Below are 27194 nucleotides of genomic sequence, written 5' to 3'. Positions count from 1 at the left end.
AGAGGAGAAAGAAGAGGTAGAAGAGAGGAGAGGAGAAAGAAGAGGAGAGGAGAGGAGAGGAGAAAGAAGAAGTAGAGGAGAGGAGAGAAGAGGAGAGGAGAGGAGAGGAGAGGGGAGGAGAGGAGCGGAGAGGAGAAAGAAGAGGAGAGGAGAGGAGAGGAGAAAGAAGAGGAGAGGAGAGGAGAAAGGAGAGGAGAGGAGAGGAGCGGAGAGGAGAAAGAAGAGGAGAGGAGAGAAGAGGAGAGGAGAGGAGAGGAGAGGAGAGGAGAGGAGAGGAGAAGAGAGGAGAGGAGAGAAGAGGAGAGGAGAGGAGAGGAGAAAGGAGAGGAGCGGAGAGGAGAAAGAAGAGGAGAGGAGAGGAGAAAGGAGAGGAGAGGAGAGGAGAGGAGAGGAGAAAGGAGAGGAGAGGAGAGGAGAAAGGAGAAAGGAGAGGAGAGGAGCGGAGAGGAGAGGAGAGGAGAAAGGAGAGGAGAGGAGAAAGGAGAGGAGAGGCGAGTAGAGGCGAGTAGAGGAGAGGAGAGGAGAGGAGAGGAGAAAGAAGAGGAGAGGAGAGGAGAGGAGAAAGGAGAGGGGAGGAGAGGAGAAAGAAGAGGAGAGGAGAAAGAAGAGGAGAGGAGAAATAAGAGGACAGGAGAAGAGAGGAGAAAGAAGAGGAGAGGAGATCGAAGATGAGAGGAGAGGAGAGGAGAAAGAAGAGGAGATGAGATGAGAGGAGAAGAGAAAGAAGAGGAGATGAGATGAGAGGAGAGAAGAAGAGGAGAGGAGATGAGATGAGATGAGATGAGAGGAGATGAGAGGAGAGGAGAAAGGAGAGGAGAGGAGCGGAGAGGAGAAAGAAGATGAGAGGAGAGGAGAGGAGAAAGAAGATGAGAGGAGAAAGAAGAGGAGAGGAGAAAGAAGAGGAGAGGAGAGGAGAGGAGAAAGGAGAGGAGAGGATAGGAGAGGAGAGGAGAGGAGAGGAGAAAGAAGAGGAGAGGAGAAATAAGAGGAGAGGAGAAATAAGAGGACAGGAGAAGAGAGGAGAAATAAGAGGAGAGGAGATCGAAGATGAGAGGAGAGGAGAGGAGAAAGAAGAGGAGATGAGATGAGAGGAGAAGAGAAAGAAGAGGAGATGAGATGAGAGGAGAGAAGAAGAGGAGATGAGATGAGATGAGAGGAGAGGAGAGGAGATGAGAGGAGAGGAGAAAGGAGAGGAGCGGAGAGGAGAAAGAAGATGAGAGGAGAGGAGAGGAGAAAGAAGATGAGAGGAGAAAGAAGAGGAGAGGAGAAAGAAGAGGAGAGGAGAGGAGAAAGGAGAGGATAGGAGAGGTAGAGGAGAGGAGAGGAGAAATAAGAGGAGAGGAGATGAGAGGAGAGGAGAAAGAAGAGGAGAGGAGATGAGAGGAGAGGAGAAAGAAGAGGAGAGGAGAGGAGAGGAGAAAGAAGAGGAGAGGAGAGGAGAGGAGAAAGAAGAGGAGAGGAGAGGAGAGGAGAGGAGAAAGAAGAGGAGAGGAGAGGAGAGGAGAGGAGAGGAGAAAGAAGAGGAGAGGAGAGGAGAAAGGAGAGGAGAGGAGAGGAGAAAGAAGAGGAGAGGAGAGGAGAAAGAAGAGGAGAGGAGAGGAGAGGAGAAAGGAGAGGAGAGGAGAGGAGAAAGGAGAGGAGAGGAGAGGGAAGAGGAGAGGAGAGAAGAGGAGAGGAGAAAGGAGAGGAGAGGAGAGGAGAGGAGAGGAGAAAGGAGAGGAGAGGAGAGGAGAGGAGAAAGGAGAGGAGAGGAGAGGAGAGGAGAGGAGAAAGGAGAGGAGAGGAGAGGGAAGAGGAGAGGAGAGGAGAGAAGAGGAGAGGAGAGGAGAGGACGGGAGAGGAGAGGAGAATGCAAAAAGACACAAAACGAGGAGAGGAAAGATGAGACATTAGATGAGGTGAGATGCTGTACAAAAGCAACGAGGAAACAAGACAAGAAGAGGACAGACAACACTAGGCGGGATGAGGGAATAAACTAATAATACAACAAAATGTAAATGTGATGAGATGGAAGGCATTAGAAAACAAGAGGAAGAGAAAGAAAGAGTGGTGCATATACTGTAGCTATATATTCTAAAGAGTGGTGTGGATCAAGAGCAGCACACAAAAAGTTAAAATCAATCACAGATTTAAAAATAAATAACCATAACACTTTGAGCAAACAGTAAGACTCCCCTTCAAACTGCATCTCGGCTCTGATTAAGCGCCATAGCTCAGGCTTTATTTATGCATTAAAATCAGCCAATACATGCATGAATTCAACCCTGACTGCTTCAAAAGCCCATGAATGCTGCATCCATGCAGCCCAAACAAATTCCTCTCTCATTAAACATTCAGGCTGGAAAGAGCTCGGAGAAAAATAAGGCAAAACAGCTGGTCCTCTAGAGCTGAGTGAGAACTCAAAAAGAGAAAGAGAGAGAGAGAAAAAAAGTGTGCATGTGCGGCATTGTGCGCACTACAGGACCGCAGGTCTTTCCACAAGAGCAACCATGAAGTGAGGATTTAAGTGTGTGTAAGATGAGGACAGATTGTAGCAGTCAGATCAGTCACACACACACACACACACACACTAAATGAAACAGCTATGTCAAGACTTCATCATGCACCCATGAGTGGTCAATACACCAGCCCATTAAAGAGCACTAATGCTGTTTCACAGCCTATCTGTACATTTACAAGCAGCACAGGAAGGGGCTACTTTGGCAGTCTGTTTACAAGAGGTGTGTGTCTGTGTGTCTTTGAGAGTCTGCAAGCTGAATCTGAGACATGCTCCAGACGAGACATTAACGCAACTCTCGACTACAAAGTGCTGTACTGCAGTGTGACGATGTCGAACAGAATTAACTGAGCCGAGAGGTTATTTAATTTTGGAGTGTGTAAAGTCATCAAATGGAATTGCAGGAATAATGGCTGTTTCCAAAAAGTTTCCCCAAACACTTCCACGTCTTCCAATGTTCTGATGAGGTGTATTATACCTGAATAAAGGACCGTATGATTTGAAATCTGCCATGTTTGCTCATGGGTGTTCAGTTCTGCAGAGGCTTTTCTTTCAGTCAGTTACCTAAGCCATAAAAGCAATGTGACTAGCGCTGGGTTCCAGACAAAGGTGGGACTACTTGAAATTTCCCACATCTGGCGTCAAAGGGTTTCAGTCGTGCTACGTTCCAGAAATCTAGGAGTTCTTCCACCTCCAATTACCAAAACACTCGTGGCATTTCGTAACTTTTTTTATTTTATTATGATTTGTGGAAAACTCGTATGCTTTTTTTCTCATTCATTGCTTCTAGGGGTGGACCTTCATGTTTAATTTAGGTCTTTATTTTGTTGGTCCCTTTTGAACATTCTGTTGACTATAATACTTTTGCAACTACCTGTCAATTAACTCTCATTATAGTATTAGTAGGCTGTCTGCAAACTCTATACTCCTACGAAAGACATTCCACTGACTATAAGTGACTTTACAACTACATGTCAACTTATTCTAACCCTAACCCTTCTACTAATAACACTCTAATGAGAGTTAGTAGACATGTAGTCAACTTATAGTCTAATAGTCAACAGAATGTGTTAAAGGACCATCAAAACAAAGTTAAACCCTTTTTTAAATGTATATTTCATACGAATCCAATCGTACCAATTCACATGTAACTGCCAACTCAATAGTTGTTTTCTCATGAGATCATGCTGAAATAACCAGTAAAACATTTTTAAGTCTACTTTTAAGAGCCCTGTACCAAAACATTAATAATATTATAATAATACTGGTAAAACATCTACCATAATAATAATAATTTGATATTTGTGATTTATAGATTTCATTTTTTTTTTTTTATACACTACACCATTTTAAATGGTCATCAATTGAGAAATACATGTCTTTGATACTAGTTAAAGCTTGACAGTCTGGTTTTGAGAGGCAGATCAATCCTAAACTCACTCTATTGGTTGAACCAGAAGTTGATTTGTCGTCTCTCTCAAGGGTGATCTTTAAAAATGCTACGGTGTTTCAGAAAGTAAAGCTGGCTTTTTTTATAGTTGTCTCTGCACAATAAACTGCGATTTTTGCATTTTAGCTTCAGACATGACACAGCAGCTTTAAAAAGAACAAATCTGAGAAATAATTCTTTTGGACTGTGGTTTTAGAGAACCAAGTCTAATTTATGTTTCTTGAGTGGATGGTGGAAAAGCCAAAGGGGTTCTACTTGAACACTACTGTGACATCTATATAGGCAAATGTTTCTGTCAGGACTTTAGCGGTTACAGGTCCGTTCACCATTTCTGTGGATTTGGCTATTCACGTATTCCATAACAAAACGTCTTCAGCAGCATTTAGCTCACAGGAACACTAATCTCTACAACAGTAACTTTAAATAACACATTATCTTAAGAAATATGAATCAGGAATTAAGCTGAGGAAGGCTTACCTTCCCCTGGCCACGGACTCAAGACTATTGTGAAATTCTCTCACTCAAACCACTGCCTGCTGCTGCTTCTGATTGCTTTTAGAGAGAGAATCTGCCCAGAACTACTAGTCTAAGATCCCTTTTCACCGTAATAACAGCATATTTGGCAAGCGATTCAGTGTGTATCTGTGTTTGTGCTCTGAAAAACGACAAGGCTTTCTGTTCTACTTGAAGTGTTTTAGCAGCGTTGAGCTGTATGCAATCTGTTCAAATTAAAAGTCATTTGTGAATGTAGACGCTTTATTAACAAATAATGTATGTATGTGTAGACAAGTAACTTGAAACTATTTCAAGGAATTCTATTTAAATGTGTTTTTAAATGGAAGTGCATCTCCTCAGACTTACCCTGGAGTTGGTTCAACCTCCACCGATGATCAGAAAATTAATATTTAACGCATTATTATACAAAACGGAACTTGAAAGATAATTAGGCTATATTTATAGGCGTGCCGCTTTCAAATATTTGAATGGTGAGTGAGTACTCAATATGCTACAGATGTACATATTTGTATTGCTATGTGGTATGTATTGTTTTTATTATTGTGTTGTTTGAAAATTGAATTGAAAGCTTTTGTGCCTCGTGTTTACGAAGTATATGAGCATAATGCAAAAGGGTTTTTGGTGTAGTTTGTAGGATGGGAAATCTTGTGTATTGCACTCTTAGAAATGAAGCATGGGTGTAGTTTAATTTAAATACTAGTTTTATGGTAAAATTACTAAAAGTATTATGTTTATACAGTAAAAATAAGCAAGTTTCATAGCATTAAATTAATAGTATAATATTTCAAGTCTACAAAATGTCACAGATTTAAACCAACGTAACCAGATTATTTTAAACCTACTAGCGGTTGAAGATTGTCCCAAAGCGCTTTCCGTACTTGCAATCTCGCACATGATGCACGACTCCGAGACGATAATAGCATTTCCATCTGTCCTTGGGCAACTTTTGAATCCGTTATCATCCATAAATGACTTGGTAAGTAGAACGTTTTTTTTAGTAATATATTTTACAATTGTACATTTGTGACAACAGATTAGCCGTAATCACGGCGCTTAGCCGTAAACTTTGTTGATACTTTAAAACGATTTCTTGTTAGCTTAATTTACACAGAATTAGCCTGTATCCTTGTCATAGTTAGTGTTCGAAGTGGTCCTTAAATTTCCGAAATATTGAGAATTCTGTGTAGTTATTTTAGTTTAGTTGTAATTTAGCCTTAAACATTGTACTTTATTTTTTTTAATTGACATTTAACATTAGCCTAACAGAACACATGGCATAGCCATGTTCTTTTTTAGTTCCAGTAGGCTACAGTATTAAACTAATATTGTTTTGATGTTTTTTTAAGCTCTTTTTTAAATTAGTTCTGCTGTCTGTCTGTTATGCCTGGTTCAGATTACAAGATTTTTTTGTCTGTTACGATATAGTCACGGTGTCAGAGTACACGATTTTGTGAGCCAAAATAACAAACAAAACAGGGGCTTCCTAAAGTTTAAACCCAGTTAAATTCCCTAACAAAAAAAAAAAGGAATAAAAATGAAATACAGTTATCTTACCTCTCTCCCTGACTAACGGAATATAAGCAGGAGAAAAGTTCAGAAGTGGATAATCAAAAAAAAATTGGCACCTGCCTCCCTTCACGGTTTAACTTTTTAAACCAGGGGTGGGGAACGTTGATCCTGGAGGGCCACTGTCCTAGAGTTTAGCTCCAACCCTGAAAAAAAACACTCACCTGCCTGTTACTTTAGCAATCCTGAAGACCTTGATTAGCTTCAGGTGTGTTTAATTAGGGTTGGAGCTAAACTCTGCAGGACAATGGCCCTCCAGGATCAACGTTCCCCACCCCTGCTTTAAACTCACACATTGTCACTGTACTCAGACAACAGATTTCACAGATAAGTTACAACTGCAGTTAACACCAATGTGTCTGGGATAGCTGAAGAGCTGAACACAGTTTCTTTGCTGCTTTATACACGCTCCTACTAATTAGCATCAGCTGTGGATGGTTTGGAGTGCTGCATGGCGGAGAGAGAGAGAAGGAGGGGGAAAAAACATCACCAGCACAACATGCACACTAGGCTAAATATTAAGTCATGGCACGTAACACACACTCACTGTCGCTCGCTCACACACTCACTGTCACTCGCGCACACACACACACACACACACACTCACTGTCGCTCGCTCACTCACGCACACGCTCACTGTCACTCGCGCACACACACTTGATCACTCGCGCGCGCGCACACACACACACACACACACACACACTGTCGCTAACTCGCGCGCACACACACTCACTGTCGCTCGCTCACTCACACACACGCTCACTGTCACTCGCGCACACACACTTGCTCACTCCCGCGCACACACAAGCACTGGCGCGCACACTCACTATCGCTCACTCACTAACTCGCGCACACACACTCACTGTCGCTCGCTCACTCACGCACACACGCTCACTGTCACTCGCACACACGCTCACACACTCACTTTCGCTCGCTCACTCACGCACACACGCACTGGCACACACACTCGGTGTCGCTCGCTCACTCACACACACACGCTCACTGTCACTCACGCACACACACTTGCTCACTCCCGCGCACACACACGCACTGGCGTGCACACACACACTCACTATCGCTCACTCACTAACTCGCGCACACACACTCACTGTCGCACATACACTTGCTCACTCACGCGCGCACACACACTCACTGTCGCTCACTCACTCACTCGCGCGCACACACACTCTGTCGCTCGCTCACGCACACACACGCACACTCACTGTCGCTCGCTCACTCACACAAGCTCACTCACTCGCGTGCACACGCACACAAAACCAACACATGTCGCTCGCTCACTCGCGCGCACACACACGCTCACTCACTCGCGCACACTCACACGCACTGGCACACACACTATTATGGTCTTTAACCACTGTCGCTCACTCACTCATTCGCGCGCACACACACTTACTGTCACTCACGCACATACACACGCTCACACTTTCGCTCACACTCACTGTCACTCACTCGCACGCGCACACACACGCTTGCATGCATACACACGCTCGCTCACTCACTCACTTACACACACGCTCACTCACACACACACACCCTCGCTCACTCACTCGCGCACACACACACACGCTCACTCGCATACTCTCGCTCACTCACTCACTCTTGACAGAACCCGTCATGGATGACCAATTTTTTTTTATTTTTGGCATGATGTCATGAAGTATGTAGGTTGTCGCCCACTATGACACACTATACAAGATGAAACGATCGAATCTTGCGTCCCAACGCCCATTGTTGTTTACCACTACATCCTACCTCAAACGGATCGTGCTAAAATAGTGTAATCTGAACCAGGCATTAAGGCGGGCATACACTGCGCCCATCATGAGATGAGCCAGTGGCTCAAATATAATTGATATAGATTTGGAAGGGACTCTGTATCATTAACACTTTCATGTCTTTTTTTTTAGGCTCTGAATGTGGAGGTGCAAACAGTGTTCTGAAAGTAAATCTACAAGGTACCAATTACTAAAACACTATAAATTAATCCATGGCAATTATGGTCTAGGACACTCCAGATATCCATGCACATACTATGAATGCCCATGCTCATTCAAAACATGGAATGCACTTAAAACTCATTTGAGTCGATCTCATGTTGATGTTTTACATTTAAGGACTACAGAACAAGTAATATTGACATGCCCTTTGTGTCCAGGAAGTGAAATAGCATCTAGTACAGAGTACTTTTCTCATGTAAACAACCATCTGAGGAGTTATGAAACAGTAACTTGTATGTTTGAAAATTGTTGTTTTCAAACCAATATATATGCTACTTTCAAATCCCATAAGAATAGGAAGCATGCACATTGCACTATAAAAGACTTTAAAGTTGGACTATTGAAAGGATGTGATACAAATGATGAGCTTCAACTATCTGAAAATCATTCAACTGCTGAAATTGCTTCTGATTTAGATTGTGACAATTTGATTGAAGCTGAGGCCGAAAATGAGAACTTGCAAGACACAATAATTAAAAAATTGGCATCAGTCCTTCTGAAATTAGAGACTTTGTCACATGTACCAAGCTCTACAATTGATGAGTTACTGGAAGAGTTGCATTTCATTTTTACATCTGCTGCAGTGCCTGTATCACACAGTACAGCTTTTGACATTTTCAATAAGCATAACCTTCAGGTTAATCAGTTAATAATTAATGAACTCATCTTAGCCATTTCTACCAATAATCCTTTGGTAATAGCTATAGCTAAGGGTGGTCCATTAGCCTCAGCCTTCAAACGTAAACAGTTCTATAAGGAAAACTTTAAGGTTGTGGAACCTGTTGAGTATGTACTAGAGGCAAGGTCCAACAAAACCTTTCAGTACGTTCCCTTACTGAGTTCTCTACAGCAGCTACTTGGACGTAAAGATATAGTTGATAAGCTTCTTGATAATCATGCAGTTTCTTCTGCAAATGTAAACCAGTATGCGTCTTTTCAGGACGGTGAGTACCACAAAAACAACCCTTTCTTTTCAGGTGAGGATTTAAGGATTTCCTTATGTTTGTACATCGATGACTTTGAGATTTGTAATCCGTTGGGAACTTCACGCAAAAAACACAAACTGTGTGCAGTCTACTGGATTTTAGGTAACTTGCCTCCTGGTAGCAGCTCAGTCCTGTCCTCAATCTACTTAGCATTGTTGTGCAAAAGTGATCATGTTAAAGCTTATGGCTACAAACAAATACTTGAGCCTCTATTGCATGATATAGTGACTTTGGAGCAGCAGGGGCTGTTTATTCCACAACTTGGGTCATTTATCAAGGGCACAGTACAATGCGTTGTTGCAGATAATCTGGGGGCTCATGGGCTAGCTGGATTTGTCGAGAGTTTTTCGGGAAAATATTTCTGTCGGTTTTGTACAGCTCAGCATTGTGAAATTCAGGTGAAAGAAGTGAAATCAGGGGTATTTGAGCGTAGAACCAAGGAAGTCCATCAGCTTCACGTAAAGACGGCTCAAGAAAAAGGGGAAAGCTGCTTTGGTGTAAAAACTCCTTGTGTTTTAACCGACAGTCTGTCTCACTTTAATGTGACAAGTGGTTACCCCCCAGATATTGTCCACGATCTGTTTGAGGGCATAGTTCCAGTAGAACTAGCACGGTGCATTAATGTGCTTTTATCTAAGAAGTTCTTCACTCTTGAACACCTTAATAATCGTATCCTTTCTTTTCCATACAAAGAGGGGGATAAAACAAACCGCCCTCATTTGCTACCTAAAACTTTAAAAAAAAAAAGCACATTGGGTGGCAATGCCCACGAAAACTGGTGTCTTCTTCGATTACTTCCTTTTATCATTGGTAAACTTGTTCCCAGTGATGAACCTGCTTGGCAGGTGATTTTGGATTTAAAGGATATTGCTGAATTGGTTGTTGCCCCTGTTCATTGTCTAGAATCGATTGCATATTTGGAGTGCAAAATCTCAGAGCATCGAGAACGTTATCAGGAACTCTTTCCTGAACAGAAGTTGTTGCCTAAACATCATTTTCTGGAACACTATCCAGAAATGATTAAATGTTTTGGTCCCCTCGTGTCATTATGGACTATGCGGTTCGAGGCCAAACACAGCTTTTTTAAGCAAGTTGCTAGGCATTTAAATAACTTCAGGAACATAACTCTGTCATTAGCTACCAAGCATCAGTTAATGGTTTCCTATAATATGCTTTGTCCTGACAATGAAAAGCCTTCCTTGGATGTTGCGAAAGTTTCAAAAGTCCCCATTGAGGTCCTTAATGAGGATGTATTGAACACAATTACCCAAACATACCCTGACATCACTGATGTAAACCTTGCCCAAAGTGTCACTGTTAATGGCATAATCTACAAAAAAGGTATGATAGTTGTGCATGGATCATGTGGGGGTCTTCCAGAATTCTCTGAAATAATTCAGCTGTGCATTATAAAAGAGGATTTGATTTTCATTGTTAAAAAACTTATCTCATGGTACAGAGAGCACTATCGAGCTTATGAGTTGCATCCAACAAGAGAGCTTGCAGCTGTTGGTTTGAAGGAGCTTGCTGACCAGTATCCTTTGGCTGACTACAAAGTTGGATCCATACGAATGGTGACTTTAAAAAGATTTGTACATGTGACAGGTAAAAATTTTATGTGGAGGCTTTACTTTTCTAATTTATTGGTTAATCAGATAATGTTGTGTAGCAAAAGTGTGCTCAAATTCATAATACAAAAACTAATTACATTTTATTATTATATAGGGCTATCATAAAAATATATGTATGTTAATCGGAGGGGGGAAAGGAGGTATATAGGCCTTTTGAGACACAAAGTGAATTATTCTTAAAGAAACTTTCCTTTTGTTTTGCAGAATGAATACAAGATGTCTGCAACTCTGAGAATCATATTTGGAGTAGACAACGCATCAAAATTAATTCTCCCCAATGGAATACCCAATTCCATAGAGGACCTTAAAGGAGAGATTGGAAGACACTTCGGCCTGTCTGGAAATTTCAGGCTGCAGTATAGAGACATTGATTTCGACAATGAGTTTATGAACTTAACGGACACTTCAGAAATCAAAGACAAGAGCACAGTTAAAGTTATTAACTTGCCAGATGAGACAATCACACTCACACTCACTACTGTTCCGCAAGGGGAAGATGATTTTTTGCTGTCCTCAGCATCAGACACAGACATACTTTCCTCCGCTGAATCTACATCTTCAGGCACTTCCCTTAGGTCACTGCCATGGCCCACAAACTTTGAAATACCTCAGTTCAGTTATGAGGTACAGATTCAGTTAGAAAAGGCAAAACAAGCCTTCTGCAGCAGTGGAACTCTTCTTACAACAAGTAACAAACTTAGGTCCGATATACTAGATGGTTTGGCATCAGAAATCATCAAATACAAAGTTTATCCTTCTAGTACAGAGCTTGATGATGTGGCTCAGGCTCTCATAACAAAGTATCCCTTTTTAAGGGAGAAAGGATCTGTCACTGGCTTTTATGGATGGAAAATTAGTTTGAAGTACAAAATGGCAAACTACCGCACCAGACTAAGGAGCATTGGCTGCCCCGAGTTGAGCATCAACGCTGTAAAAGAAAAGCGAGGTGCCATGAGTCATGGACCTAACCAGGTAAAGAAGCCACGGAAAGCAGAAGTCAACTATTGTCCTGATTACCCTGCAGGTGAAACTAAAGAGAGCCTTGAGGAAGAAAGGAAAGCACTTATATTGGAGGTGAAAAAGAAGAACAACCAACAGCTAATCAAAAGTAAAATGGAAAGAACCTTTGCCTATAGAAGACAGGAAGTCGTTAAAGATATGCCCTTCATAGCAGAGTTCAAAAACAGATGGCCAGCCCTGTTTTCTGAGAGCCAGGTAAAGTATTACTCATCATCTGTATTTAATTTAAATAAGTGGAATTAATGTCTAAATAATGTATTGGGGTAGAAAACAAATGAGTAATATTTAATTCACAAAGGTTTGGAGGCAATGTGGTAAGAATCCATGCATGTGGTTGTTCTAATCTATATTACAATGCACATTACACATACATCCATATAAAATGGTTACAGATACATTGAACCACCAACTAAAAACATTTAGCCAAAAGCAAACTTATGTTCCCTCTACACCAGGGGTGTCAAACTCAAGTTACAGAGAGGGCCAAAATTAAGAACTGGTACTGTAGTGCTGTCTCAATATTATTATTAAGGGCACGCCAGCTCCACTATCGAGGCTAACTGGATATAATTGTACCACGGCCAGATGTAGCCCACAGAGTTTGTGTTTGACATATTTTGTTTTAACTTAAAAGACTCGTAGTGAATTTGTGTTTTAATACGTTTCAGGTAAATGCAGAATTCACCCTCATCACCACAGTCCCCCTGTTCTCAACCTTTATGTCCCAACTGGATCATTACTCCAGCCAGCTATTGAGGGTATTCAAAAAGAAGGGGGGAACAGCAAGACGTGATATCGACATAATCCTTGCAGAAATGGACAAGGTACGTGTTTTAGGTGTATTTTGGGCTCTGGCCCCTGGGGGTTTAACATTTACTCTAAACATAATTATGCTTTTTTGTATTATGGTCTTTAACCTTTCTATGGAAAGATAAATTATTTGCAAATACCATGATCCAACTGACAATATTTGCAAATACCATCATACAACATTCTATGATTTGTACAAATAGATGTATTTCTGTAAATATTTTTAATTTATAAAAAGGATGCTTTATATTCTGTGCAAATTATCATGAAATGTCAGTTGTACATCTGCAATTCTGCTTGTGAAATGTTGAATCTGCTTTTCTGAATTGCCTGATGCAATTGTTCATTCGTCCATTCAATAATGTATACTTTAGTTCAAACTGAACAATACTGCCTCCTTCAATGTGTCAATTGTATAAGCTTGAGAAACACTTGAGCTATTTGTGTAAATTGTGGCTCGCTAAACAGTGAAATTATTTTCTCAAAATGATGTCCTTAAAAGGAATGAGTGTGGATATCAGGCAGTTGACTAATGCAGATTCAACACCACAAGCTGAACTACAGATTTACAACTGACATTTCATGAAAATTGCACAAATCAGTTAATTAAAAGCTTGGTAGAATAAGGTCATAATAGATTTGTCAATGTGATAATGGCAGTTTCCTCAATTAAATTGTTCAAAATCAGTTGTTGGTTTCCCACAGAATCCCAGTGTTGAAGTACGACGGACATGCATCCTAAAGGCGTTGTGCGTCTACTTAAATGAAAAGCCTGACAGCCTTATTAAGGAGTACTGGGTAAGTTGCATTCTTTCTGGAGTACCCCCAACACTGCATGTTTTCTTTGTCTCCCTAATCAAACACACCTGATTCAACTCATCAGCTCATTATGACAGGTTTGGGAACCAATGGTGTAGGCTAAGAACATGCATGTTATGCTATATAAACATAATGGACAACAATTTCTACATTAGTATATAAAATTTTGTAAAGTTAAGCCAAAAAAAAAAAACAAAAAAAAAAAACCTCTCTCGTCTCAGTGCGTGCGCTCAATCACTCGCGGCGACACTTTGATAGCCCTGTTCATTCATTAGGATCCAAACAGAGATGAAGTTAGAAGCGACCAAACACCTCCACGTTTTCCCTATTTAAATACAGTTACACGAGTAGTTACACGACCAAGTATAGAGACACAAAATCATCACTCCGATGATATTACTGCGCCGAGTCGAAGTGCTCCCAAGTCCTATTCCGCCATACATTATAGTTATCCATTTTACCCGCTTAGAAAAGCGCCACGTTTTATTTTGTGTCTCCATACTTGGTCGTGTAACTGTATTTAAATAGGGAAAACGTGGAGGTGTTTGGTCGCTTCTAACTTCATCTCTGTTTGGATCTTAATGAATGAATTGGGCTATCAAAGTGTCGCTGCGCGCCAGAGCGATTGAGTGCACGCACTGAGACGAGAGAGGTATATATCAACTCGTCTTAATTAAGGGAATAACATAGTTTAATATGAAAAAAACGGTGGAGTGTTCTTTTAACATCTTTTTGGTTTGTTACTAGTGTCATAGATGCATAATTAATAATGGGTGTCTTTGTTTGTCATAGGCTATTGAGGATATTGGTATTGAGGCAATGACGGAAATGGAGAGACTGGCTTTGGGTCTCTACATTGTTCGACATGATGGAGCAGATGCTACAGATCCACCTGAGGATGTTGGCGTCGTCATTGAAGGCTGTACAGTGCTGCGAGATCTGAGAGAGGTTACAAATGGATGTGCAGTCCTGTTTGGCTTGATCTACTGTTTAAACTTGAGCTATCCCAAGGAGCTGCGATACACTTTCGAATTTTTTCAGAAAGTGTTCATGGAATTGGATGGGAACAAGCTCTCCACTAAAGTGCAGGTCCTCAAAAACAAACTGCATGAGTAAAATCACCTGCACCAGACAAGACTGGACCTGGCGTTGGACTTTTAAAAGTACACTGTGATCAATGAATGTTTGAAATAAGCAGACAAGACTGTAGTTGGTCATCGACTTGCTTGGGGAGGCTCAGTTCTTTGGATTTTGGACTGCTGCTAGACAAAACATCTAGCAATCTAAACACAGAATGTAGACTGGACCTGGCGTTGGACTTTTAAAAGTACACTGTGATCAATGAATGTTTGAAATAAGCAGACAAGACTGTAGTTGGTCATCGACTTGCTTGGGGAGGCTCAGTTCTTTGGATTTTGGACTGCTGCTAGACAAAACATCTAGCAATCTAAACACAGAATGTTGGTTGTGGTAATTGGCATTTAAACTTCACTTATTTTCTGATTTCTAATTAGATCAAAACATTAAATACAACGTACACTGGTTTGTTATTATAATGAAGCCATCTCAAACAATTTAAGGTGAATATTGTTTTTGGTTACATAAACGGCATTTATTAGATTGCTGATTTTCTTTTTCTCCTGTTGATGCAAACGGTAAACCTTTTATTTTTCATAAAAACGTTCTCTAAGTCAGCATGTATGTAAAGTCTGAACTTAGTATGTTCTAACGGTGAAGTGAGAATTTTCTGCAGCATAAATCCTCTTGCTTGTAAACTTCAGTTAATTTAACCTCCTTCCATATAGAAAACAATAAGGATTTGCCTCTTTTGTTTTTATTTCGGCAGGCAACACCTGTTAGACATTCTTGATGTCAAAGTTCAGATTTATTTTTGGGACTATAAAGCTATAATGGGATTGAACATTATCGGATGGTGAAAGATTCACAGACAAGTTTTATATTTTAGAATTTTTATTTATATTGCTCTATTAGAATTTTTTTTTTTTTTTTTTTTTTTTTGGAATTCATCCATTTGATGGGAATTTAAACGTGAATTGCTTAAAGGAGAACTCCGGTCAATTTTAACATTGAGCTCATTTTTTTGTACATTTGGAGTGCTGTCAGTACAGACAAAAACGACAAAAATCGGTGTTACCTACACCGTGTTATCCTCTTTTTAAAATTCGCACCCTGTTGACTTCAATGGGGCAAGTTCTAAACCTGCTATTAGCCTCTTAACATCCTTGATTTGTCATTACAAGAGCACAGCCATGTGAGTGGTGTTAAGAGTGACCACGGTGAATCTGACTCCAGTAAATGTGAAAGATATGAATAAAAACGATGTTAATTCAGCCAGCTCACATACCTGTTTTCGTTCGAAGTCCACAGCAGTCGATTGTCGAGTTCACGCGCGCGATCATTAGTTATATTAGTTACCAATGATCACCCGCGCGAACTGCAATCGACTGCTGTGGACTTCGAACGAAAACAGGAAGTAAATACAGGTATTTGAGCTGGCTGAATTAACATCATTTTTATTCATATCTTTCAGATCTACTGCAGTCAGATTGACCGTGGTCACTCTTAATAACACCACTCACATGGCTGTGCTCTTGTAATGACAAATCAAGGATGTTAAGAGGCTAAAAGCAGGTTTAGAACTTGCCCCATTGAAGTCAACAGGGTGCGAATTTTAAAAAGAGGATAACACGGTGTAGGTAACACCGATTTTTGTCATTTTTGTCTGTACTGACAGCACTCCAAATGTACAAAAAAATGAGCTCAATGTTAAAATTGACCGGAGTTCTCCTTTTAAGTTTACTGAGGCCTCAAGGTAAAAAATGTATTTGTTTAAAAATATATTTTGTTCTTGGCAGGAGTTTGGCTCTCCAAATTTCCACTAAAATGGAATGGTTAAATATATTAGGCTACTGCATATACATGATTATTTAGGCTCATTGTGTTTCTGACTGTTTAAAAAAAAAAGGATAAATTACTGTATATCTCATTGTTCCAATGCCAATGATGTATTTTGTGATCAAATTTGATGAGACCGAAAATCTGGCACATAGTGGACATGCAGTGCAACAATCATTTATCCATTTAGTCTGTTAGTCCGAGTTGTCAAATTGTTTTTTTCTTCCTTGAGAAAAGTTTATAGTTAAAGAAGTTTATTAAGCTAAAAAAAAAAAAACTATAAGGATTTGCCTCTATTTTTTTTTATTTCGGCAGGCAATACATGTTAGACATTCTTGCCGTTGTCAAAGTTCAGATTCACTTTTGGGACTAGCTATAATGGGATTGAACATTGTCAGATGGTGAAAGAGATTCACAGACAAGTTTTATATTTTAGGATTTTTATTTGTATTGATCTATTTGCATTTTATACTTGGATTTATGTTGGTGTCTTCAATTTTATTTGTACACTTTGTATTTGTATGTAAGTTTTGCTTACATATTTTTCATAATTGTGTCAGTCATGACAGTCCCAGATATAGTAATGCACATAGAAGGTCAAAATTACTTTGACTAATTATATTTAAAAACCAAAGGTGAATAAAGTTAATTAAAGTGACTTGAGTAGTTGTTGTTTTTTAACAGAGGAGCAACTAAGTTCCAGTCGTTAAGTACAATCAACACAAATGGATTACATTAGCAAAGCTTATTTCTGTTTAATAAATTGAACTTAATCAGGTCATGTTAATTCAAGCTATAGTCATTAAATTCAAGACAATAATTTACATTTATTCAAAATAATTGTGTAATGTACCATTTAATTAACACAGTTATGAACGATTTACTTAAAACATTATGTTAGAATTAATTGTATATTACCTTTTCCATTTAAGCAACTAAGTTTTGTGGGACCGGTTGACATAACTTTATTAATTAAATACAACATTTCATTTCTTAGAGTGTGGTGTTAATTTAGAACTAGGTCTATTTTAATAATAATAAATACGCAATGATATTGTTTTGGTGCGGTTGTTTTGGTTTCTCAGATCATAAAAATGTGTGCACCCTATGAAAACAAAATACTCCCCCATTCTATATGGTCTGCCGACGGCTAGCATGGTTAGCATGCACATATTCCCTGACACGCTGAGCCGTAGTGCTCATGCAGGCACACGAGTAATACCAGTGTTTCACCATCAAATCAATAATTGAAGGGTTTGAAGTTTAACGCTACACTTCTTTGTTGTTGAAAGTCCGGTTTCACTCAGATTTCAGAAGTAAAATAGGCTGCAAACAGCACTTTGTGTTGACTTCAAACTGATTACCCTGTTCGAAAGTACAGGAAAATAAGTCCTCTCAGCGGACCAATCAAAGGGCCCGACAATCACCGGCAGTGCTGCTTACCCTACGACATTTCAGAGCGGCATGAAACCATCCACGCAACGGTGAGCGATGTTCAACATTAATTTGTGTCACTCAACATCTCAAGGTCTCACTCAATCGAAAAGCCATAAATGAAGTCTTTGAGGGAGAATATTTGACAAATGAGTGAGCATTAGAGTGAAGAGTGACAATACTAGGCTACAGAGTGGGAAAATTCCACTGTGATTCAAGAGTGTGAGATCAAGGGTTGAGCGTCAGACTGAGAAGTGATTTTATGCGAGATGTGAGAGTGTCATATGGAGGCGTCAGAGTATTAGATTGAGTAAAAATATGAGACACGCTGGAGAATGTTTGAGTGAGCTGTTAGTGTACCAGACGGTGTTAGACCAAAGGAAGAAATTAGACTGTGAAACTGTGGACTAAAGGTAGTATTAAGGGGATCAGAATGTGGGATATTTTACTGAGGAAGTGTGTCTGTCAATATATAAATTCAAACACACACACACGTAGTCCCACAAGCATGGCTATGAGCAATTTATGATTATTAGTTTTGACATTTAAACACTGGAAGCTGGAGAAAAAAAAAAAATCAAAACATAAAAATCTAGTAACTGTATTGCATGCATTTGAGGCTATACTCAGACAAATATATAATAAATTTTTTTCTTAGCATTTCAAATCGAATTTGTCACATTTCCCTTTTGGCTAAACCCTGAAACTGTCATACAAAGTGAAAGATCATATATTCTGTAAAAATTGTCAGGACAAACAAACAAACAAAACAAAAACAAGAAAAAGAATCTACCGTAATAAGAAAACACTCATTTCCAGTCTAACTCAAGTTTTGATTATGTGCAATAATTAGAGTGTGTGTTGATTTTTTTTAATAAGGGATATGCTCGTATTAACACCCATTTTAATTATCCGTTTAACCAAATAAATACAATTATTTAAATAAACAGTAATTAAAAATAAAAAACTATATATATGTGTATTTATCAACTACATATACAGTAGGGTCAGAAAGTCTGGCTTGTTTTTTTTATCACAAATGATATTGTCATCATGTTAATTTGACAAATTAACATGAAATTCATAATATATTAGTATTTTTTTCTTTTTTTCTTTACTGTAAGCAGCACTTGAGCTGCATGAACTCCACAAGTATCTTGACACACACACAAAAAAGAGTATTCAGTGGAAGATGTGTTTAACATACAGAAAACTGTAAATCTCAGGAGGTCAAATAAAATTGTATATGCTCCGAATTAAAATAAGTACTTGTACCAATGAGACAAAACCAAAATGTGTAAATATTTGTTGATTTCTAAATCTATACCATTCAAAACTTTGGGGTTGTAAGATTTGTCTAATTTTTAATTTTTTTATTATTATTATTATTATAATTATTTTAAAGAAATCTCTCGTGCTCACCAAGACAGTAAAACAGTAACATTGTGAAAATATTATTACAATTTAAAATATATTATAAAATTTGACTTATTCACGTGACGTCAAAGCTGAATTTCCAGCATCATTACTCCAGTCTTCAGTGTCACATGATCCTTCAGAAATCATTCTAAAATGATTTGATGCTCAAGAAACATTTCGTATTATTATCAATTTTGAAAACGGTTTCTTAATAGTGCTGCTTAATATTTTTGTGGAAACTGTGATACATTTTTTTCAGATTCTTTGAGGAATAGAGAGTTCAATTCACCATTTATTTGAAATGGGAACCTGTTGTAACATTAAGAATGTATAGTCTCTCTCTCTTTCTCTATCTCTGTGTGTGTGTGGGGAGTATAAAATCGTTACAACTAGCCTCAGTCTCCCTTATAAACACAGTATATGCATCCATCCACACACACACACACACACACACACACACACACACACACAAAGGCGGCGAGAACAGCAGAAATGAGAAACAGAATTATGTGCTCTGTGTGAGTATGTGTTATTTGTGGCACACTTTAATGGCAACACAAGGCGATCAATGAGCCCATAGAGGAACGAAGGCTTCCTTATTTCTCCAAATTGCCTGCGCTAGCAGCACAACCTTGATAACACTCAATTGATTATTAATGCATTATTAATCCAGAGCCAGGTCACAGAGACAGCTGGAGGCACTCATGCACACACACACGTACAACACATTGATGAAGCGGCTCCGTGCTCGGGGCCAAAACGTGTCCAATGGAACACTGAGTACATCACATCAATTCACAGCAGCAGAACCAGGCAAATTAAACACAGGAAATACAGCGGCCACTAAATACACCTGGACAAGCAAACGCTGCACGCTTCCCTGCTCTCTAGGCCTGGCACGGGCCCCGCAGAGAGGCAGATGGTGCGGTGGTGTCGGAGTGGAAGGGCACTAGCTGGACAGAGCCCTGCTACATCCCCCGTCCACAGACCTCAGGCCCATCGTATCCACACCAGCTTTACTGCCACATGGGTCCCTTTATCCACCACACACACGGTCAACTCACATGCATCCACACTGGCCCATTTATAGAGGCAGAGGAGACCAGTATATGCCAGAATAACTTCAAATGGCACTTCTAACTGAAAGGTATCCATCTGTAGTCAATAAATGTATTGTTTTAATAAATGGTTAATTGGTAAAAGAAAATTGGTAAAAGATAGGAGGGTTTTTTGTGTTTTTATTTGTGGGAAAGTTGAGGTCCACACCAAAGAAAAATCCTCAAGATGGGTATTGACACAGATTTTCACAAATTGATTCAATTCACACGCTCTTGATTTGATTCGATTCAGATTTTGATTCAATACCAATTCGTCTGGATATATATACAGTGCATGTCATTTTTTCACAATCTCTCAATGCTGTAAACATACCTGTAAGTTGGTTAATTCAGCATGACATTAAAGGTTACATTTAACAACGAAGTCCGAATTAGGTATAATAATCAAAACTGAGCGGCAGAATTTGAAAGCTCAGACTTATTAAATGTAACAAAGCACAAGGCTTATTGGGATTATTAGAAGGTATGTTACAAATAATGTTAAGTGAAGTGCTTGTTTTGCATCAGCAGAAAATAGCAAAGACTAAAAGGTTTATTTTGGAATTTAAGATTCAATATCGGTTTATCAAATGCACTTCAAAATGGAAGCAGGGATTCATCTGTGGGGAAGTGCTTAGGGAAGTTTGCAAGTGCATGTCTTAAAGTGTAGTTAAACGCAGCCAATTTTTTTTAAGAATCTTTACCTCAATAGTAACATATCTGCCTTAATGGCAAAGATAATTGTAGGCAAAGACAAATGTCTCGACCGCCCCCTTGAGTTTGAGTTTACCTCAATTTGTTCCAACAAAAACAACAACAAATTCAGTGGCTCGTTATGCAATGATCTGAAGAGAAATAGGTGGAGTACCAACCCTGTGCAGAGGGGCTGATGTTGCTCAGGGCGATGGTGCACGTGAAGAGGATCCAGAGAGAGAGAGCCATGCTGTGGACGGAGCGAAGGGTGGTGGGGGGAGTGCGGTCAGCGGGCGCTTGAATGTGGGGCACTCCTTCCCTCACGCCCTCTCGCTGATGGAGAACCTGGTGAGAAAAGAACCAGAGAGACAAATGAGAAAGAGAGATCAATACTAATAGCAGGACCTAAATTCTTACTGTCGGCCTTTCCCTTCTGCGGCTCAATAAAATAAAAAAAAAACCAGTAGTGGCCTGTAATTCTGTTCATTCTGTCAAAGCGAGATGCCTACTGTTGCTCCGACCGGACCCATGTTTTCTGGCTCTGCTCGGCCCTTTTCATGTCGCACTTATTCAACATAATTGAGTGGAGCTCTTGTCGCACACTTGGCGGCGGTCAGTTGGAGTAAGACGTGCTAGAGCTGAAGGGCGGCCATTTTGTTCTATGCTAAGATGTCAAAATGTGTTTCATTGTGTCGTTGTTTGCCAATAATTCATAAGTAACCAGGTAAGCAAAAGCAAAACATGCTGTTTGAATATAAATTCGTGAGAATTGTCCAGACTGAGGCTAGAAAAATGCGAACAATACAATGCTAGCTCGATTTCACGTGTTGTTACATTCTAAAATGTGTCCAAATGCAATTCATTAACAGGTGTTTGATTAACCCGTCCCCGTCTATGTCAATTTAATCTTTTAGGTCGACGTTTGTCATGGTGGAGCAGTCGTTTGAAAATAATCTGTGTAAACAGTAGGTTTTTCTGTAATTCTGTCCATTCTGTCAAAACGAGATGCCCACTATTGCTCCAACACACATATATGTTTTCTGGTTCTTTTTTCTGTTTTTATATCACTCTTAGTCAAAAGGAACTCTAGGTGCAAACTTGGCGGCAGTCAGGTGGAGTTAGAGAGCTGAATGGCGGCCATTTTGTTCTTGAACTAACATGGCAACAGCTGTTCCCTGTCCAACACAACTATCCTGTGTTGTTGTTTGCCAATAATTTAGTAGTAACAAACAAACCAAAACATATGCTGCTATATGAACTTAAATGATTTTTTTCAAACTGAAGCCAGAAACATGGAAAAGATAAGCAATCTTGATTTTTCAAGATTTTCCAAATGCAATCCATTACCAGCTATTAGTGTAATCTGTCCCCGCCTACGATCAATTTACTCTTTTAGGTTGACTGTTGTAATGGGGGAGAAATCATTTGAAGATAATCTGAGTTAAATAGAAAAGCAGTAGGTGCCCCGTTGTTGCCCATTTTATATCACACTTATTCCAAATAACTGAGAAGTGCAAACTTGGCGGCTGTCAGCTGGAGTTAGATGGCTAGAGCTGAAGGGTGGCAATTTTGTTCTGTGCTAACATGTCAACATATCTTCCCTGGTGTTGTTGTTCACCAATAATTCAGTAGTAATAAATAGTAACCAGTAGTAACCAAATAAACAAAAGCAAAACATATGTTCTGTGAATTCGAATGAATTGTTTAGACTGAGGCCCAAAACATACTCTATGCGATTACGTGAAAACAAACTCTTCTAACTAGGAAAGATCAATGTTGCTACATTCAAAAATCAAAAGCCAGTTTTCGCATCCAGGTAAACTGTAAATATAGTTTTTCTGTTGAAGCCAGATGCCCTGTTGCTCCGACCTGATCCATGTTTTCTGGCTCCACACAGCCTATTTCACATCACACTTAGTCAAAATAATTGAGAGGAGCTCTCGGTGCACACTTCACATCGGTCAGGTACAGTTAGACGGCAAGAGCTGAATGGCGGCCATTTTGTTCTGCACTAACACGGCAACAGCTGTTCCCTGGCAAACACTTCAGTTCCAGTCATTCCAGAGCTTGATTGGACGTGACGTGCTACATATGCATGGATGTGAACGTACGGCCCTCCGCAGGACATGCACCATGCAAACACCAAGAGTGGCCATTCTGTGCACGTTTAGACGAGAGAGAAATGCAAAGGTGTAAAGAGGCTCAGGAAGTGAGAGAGAGAGAGAGTGAGAGAGAGAGAGAGAGAGAGAGAGAGAGAGAGAGAGAGAGAGAGAGAGAGAGAGAGAGAGAGAGAGAGAGAGAGAGAGAGAGAGAGAGAGAGAGAGAGAGAGAGAGTGGACAGTTTTCGAGTCAGTACTGCCAGAGGGCTCACACATCTCATTTGCCTAATGAAATAAATCACAGTCTGGAAGTTTCTTTCATTTGTTCTTGGAGGCTGCTCTTCCTTCAGGGCTGAAAAGAAAAAACGACAGAAATGCATTGAATTATTAGAGCTAATGCTGACCCTGCTGTGCGTTCAGAAAGAACAGACAGACCGTACTGCGTGTTTATTGGGAGGAGAACCTGTGTGTGTGTGTGTGCCTATGTGTCTCTTCAAGGGGATTTGCTTTGATCCCATAACCCTCTGCCCACTCTTTTCATTGATCCTCCCTAGTCATAGATGTGAAAAATAGATTGCCAATAATAAAAATGTGAAGAATTCTTTAATTGAAGAATAAAATAAAAACAGGGATACACACACACACACACACACGTACTCCAAATGATTTTAATTATTAGCTAATAATAATTAATTACTATCCCATAAACCTACATAAACCCCTCACAGAAAACTTTCTGAGCTTTCCTCCTCATGTTGGAAAGTGTTTGGGGCCAATTTTGGTCCCATAATGTAGACCAAACCACTACACACAGACACTAATGTAACAGATTGTTCAGATACAATCGCTGTGTATCACTGTGCAATCACTGTGTGAGGTTGAGCCAAGCTTGCAACCTATTTAACTTTCATAATTGGACCATCTTCCAAGTAAAACAGAATATTCAGTGGGAAATAATGTAATGCAGCACTTGATTTTGGATAATTGAAAATAGATAAATAATATATTTTTGTTAATTACTTTCCTGCACTGCCTTGGTTACATCAGAAAAGAAAATCAATTTAGAGGCAGAAAAAGTTGTTTAAAAAAAAAAAAAGTTTGTTCTGATGAATCATGCACAATTAGACCAGGGACATTTGATTTTCGAATGTCTTTGAGATATCTTCTACTCACCAAGGCTGCATTTATTTGATTAAAAATAAAGTAAAAACAGTAATATTTTGAAATATTATTACAATTTAAAGGACATATCATGAAAATCTTTTTCCATGTTTAAGTGCTATAATCGGGTCCCCGGTGCATCTACCAACCCAGAAAACATGAAACATTAAATTTCGCTCCCCTTCTGATGTAGGAAGGGGATCTTATTATAATATTACCGCCCCTTAATCTGCACGTTTCCACCCGGCGTCACCATTTGGTTTTCGCAAGCGATAACAGCGTAACCAGTTCTAACGCAATGGCAAACGTTTGAGCAAAGCATGCAAACTGTTCTGTCGTTGCTGCACAGACGAGCACTGAACACTATTTAGAGTCCCAGCCTCAGATGAGACAAGAGAGCAGTGGATTAATTTTATTTTCAATAGAAATCCCCCAGAAACAGAGCAGCAGCTCATTTGCATTTAAAGGGACACACACAAAAGAAGGCAAATTTGACAAGCTATAATACATGATCTGGGAGGGTATTTTGAGCTGAAATTTCACAGACACATTCTGGGGACACCATATACAGGTCCTTCTCAAAAAATTAGCTTATTGTGATAAAGTTCATTATTTTCCATAATGTTATGATAAAAATTAAACTTTCATATATTTTAGATTCATTGCACACCAACTGAAATATTTCAGGTCTTTTATTGTTTTAATACTGATGATTTTGGCATACAGCTCATGAAAACCCAAAATTCCTGTCTCAAAAAATTTGCATATTTCATCCGACCAATAAAATAAGTGTTTTTAATAAAAAAAAAAAAGTCAACCTTCAAATAATTATGTTCAGTTATGCACTCAATAGTCAATACTTGGTCAGGAATCCTTTTGCAGAAATGACTGCTTCAATGCGGCGTGGCATGGAGGCAATCAGCCTGTGGCACTGCTGAGGTGTTATGGAGGCCCAGGATGCTTCGATAGCGGCCTTAAGCTCATCCAGAGTGTTGGGTCTTGCGTCTCTCAACTTTCTCTTCACAATATCCCACAGATTCTCTATGGGGTTCAGGTCAGGAGAGCTGACAGGCCAATTGAGCACAGTAATACCATGGTCAGTAAACCATTTACCAGTGGTTTTGGCACTGTGAGCTGGTGCCAGGTCGTGCTGAAAAATGAAATATTCATCTCCATAAAGCTTTTCAGCAGATGGAAGCATGAAGTGCTCCAAAATCTCCTGATAGCTAGCTGCATTGACCCTGCCCTTGATAAAACACAGTGCACCAACACCAGCAGCTGACATGGCACCCCAGACCATCACTGACTGTGGGTACTTGACACTGGACTTCAGGCATTTTGGCATTTCCTTCTCCCCAGTCTTCCTCCAGACTCTGGCACCTTGATTTCCGAATGACATGCAAAACTGAGCAACAGTCCAGTGCTGCTTCTCTGTAGCCCAGGTCAGGCGCTTCTGCCGCTGTTTCTGGTTCAAAAGTGGCTTGACCTGGGGAATGCGGCACCTGTAGCCCATTTCCTGCACACGCCTGTGCACGGTGGCTCTGGATGTTTCTACTCCAGACTCAGTCCACTGCTTCCACAGGACCCCCAAGGTCTGGAATCGGTCCTTCTCCACAATCTTCCTCAGGGTCCGGTCACCTCTTCTCGTTGTGCAGCGTTTTTTTTTGCCACACTTTTTCCTTCCCACAGACTTCCCACTGAGGTGCCTTGATACAGCACTCTGGGAACAGCCTATTTGTTTAGAAATTTCTTTCTGTCTTACCCTCTTGCTTGAGGGTGTCAATGATGGCCTTCTGGACAGCAGTCAGGTCGGCAGTCTTACCCATGATTGCGGTTTTGAGTAATGAAACAGGCTGGGGTTTTTTAAAAGCCTCAGGAATCTTTTGCAGGTGTTTAGAGTTAATTAGTTGATTCAGATGATTAGGTTAATAGCTCGTTTAGAGACCCTTTTCATGATATGCTAATTTTTTGAGACAGGAATTTTGGGTTTTCATGAGCTGTATGCCAAAATCATCAGTATTAAAACAATAAAAGACCTGAAATATTTCAGTTGGTGTGCAATGAATCTAAAATATATGAAAGTTTAATTTTTATCATTACATTATGGAAAATAATGAACTTTATCACAATATGCTAATTTTTTTAGAAGGACCTGTATATTTATATTACATCTTGTGAATAGGGGCATACTATGTCACCTTTAAAATAACAGTTTTCTGTATTAATATATGTTCAAATGTAATTTATTCCTGACTGTGATGCAAAGCTGAATTTTCAGCATCATAACTCCAGTCTTCAGTGTCACATGATCCTTCAGAAATCATTCTAATATGATGATTTGATGCTCAAGAAACATTTCTGATTATTATCAATGTTGAAAACAGTTGTGCTGCTTAACATTTTTGTAGAAAGCGTGATACGTTTATTTCAGGATTCTTTGATGAACATAAAGTTCAAAAGAACTTGGTATGAGGGGGCGGGACAAAATTGGACATTTTATTTATTTATTTATTTATTTTACAAATGCCCCTGAGTACAAGATGACTCATCAAAATGACTTCAGGGGTTCTTTAAAGATCATCAATTTTGATTTCACGTTCTTGTCCCCGTCGAAAGTCAAGTTTGGCAGCCCTTCACACATCCTTTGATCCCTCCCAGCTCCCATCTATTCCGTTCTCTCTTCCTACTCTCTCCTTCATTTATTCCAGCCATCACTCCATCCTCCCTCTCTCCTCCCCATGACCTTCTCTGATATTTACCCTCCTCTCCTGTGGCACAGCAAAAACCCACAGCCACTGGCACGAGAGAAGAGAGTGACCAATAAAATCGGCCATAACAGAAAAAACCGGCCGCTCGCGTGCGGGCAGGTCAAAGCATCAAAGTCCGGGAGGTAAAAAAGGGAAAACAAACATGGAAGTATGCACAGAGCCCTTCCTCCTGCTGTCTGCATGTTACTAATGGTCAAAAAACGCTCCCCTCCTGGGAGGCTCCACCGTCTCTATTTTTTCCCCTCGCTTTTGTAGCTGTTAATAAGAAAAAAATTGTCTTTCAACCTCTCTCTT

The 27194-nt window shown here is 39.8% G+C and overlaps 1 protein-coding gene across 2 annotated transcripts in view; it reads right to left on the bottom strand.

Moving 5' to 3' along the window:
* Positions 1–27194, bottom strand: part of adgrl1a (adhesion G protein-coupled receptor L1a) — a 195112-nt gene that overhangs the window by 81085 nt on the left and 86833 nt on the right. For both annotated transcript variants that reach the window (XM_056232578.1, XM_056232568.1), the window contains exon 2: positions 21052–21217. In XM_056232578.1, coding sequence (XP_056088553.1) covers positions 21052–21121 — 70 coding nt within the window. In that variant the 5' untranslated portion in view covers positions 21122–21217. The remainder of the gene's footprint in view (positions 1–21051; positions 21218–27194) is intronic.

Source organism: Rhinichthys klamathensis, unplaced genomic scaffold, assembly GCF_029890125.1.
Source record: "Rhinichthys klamathensis goyatoka isolate OS25496 unplaced genomic scaffold, OSU_Roscu_1.1 h1tg000015l_1, whole genome shotgun sequence".
In the NCBI taxonomy this organism is placed as follows: Eukaryota; Metazoa; Chordata; class Actinopteri; order Cypriniformes; family Leuciscidae; genus Rhinichthys; species Rhinichthys klamathensis.
Note: the sequence above shows the minus strand (reverse complement) of the source record. Positions and strands in the feature narration are given on the sequence as shown.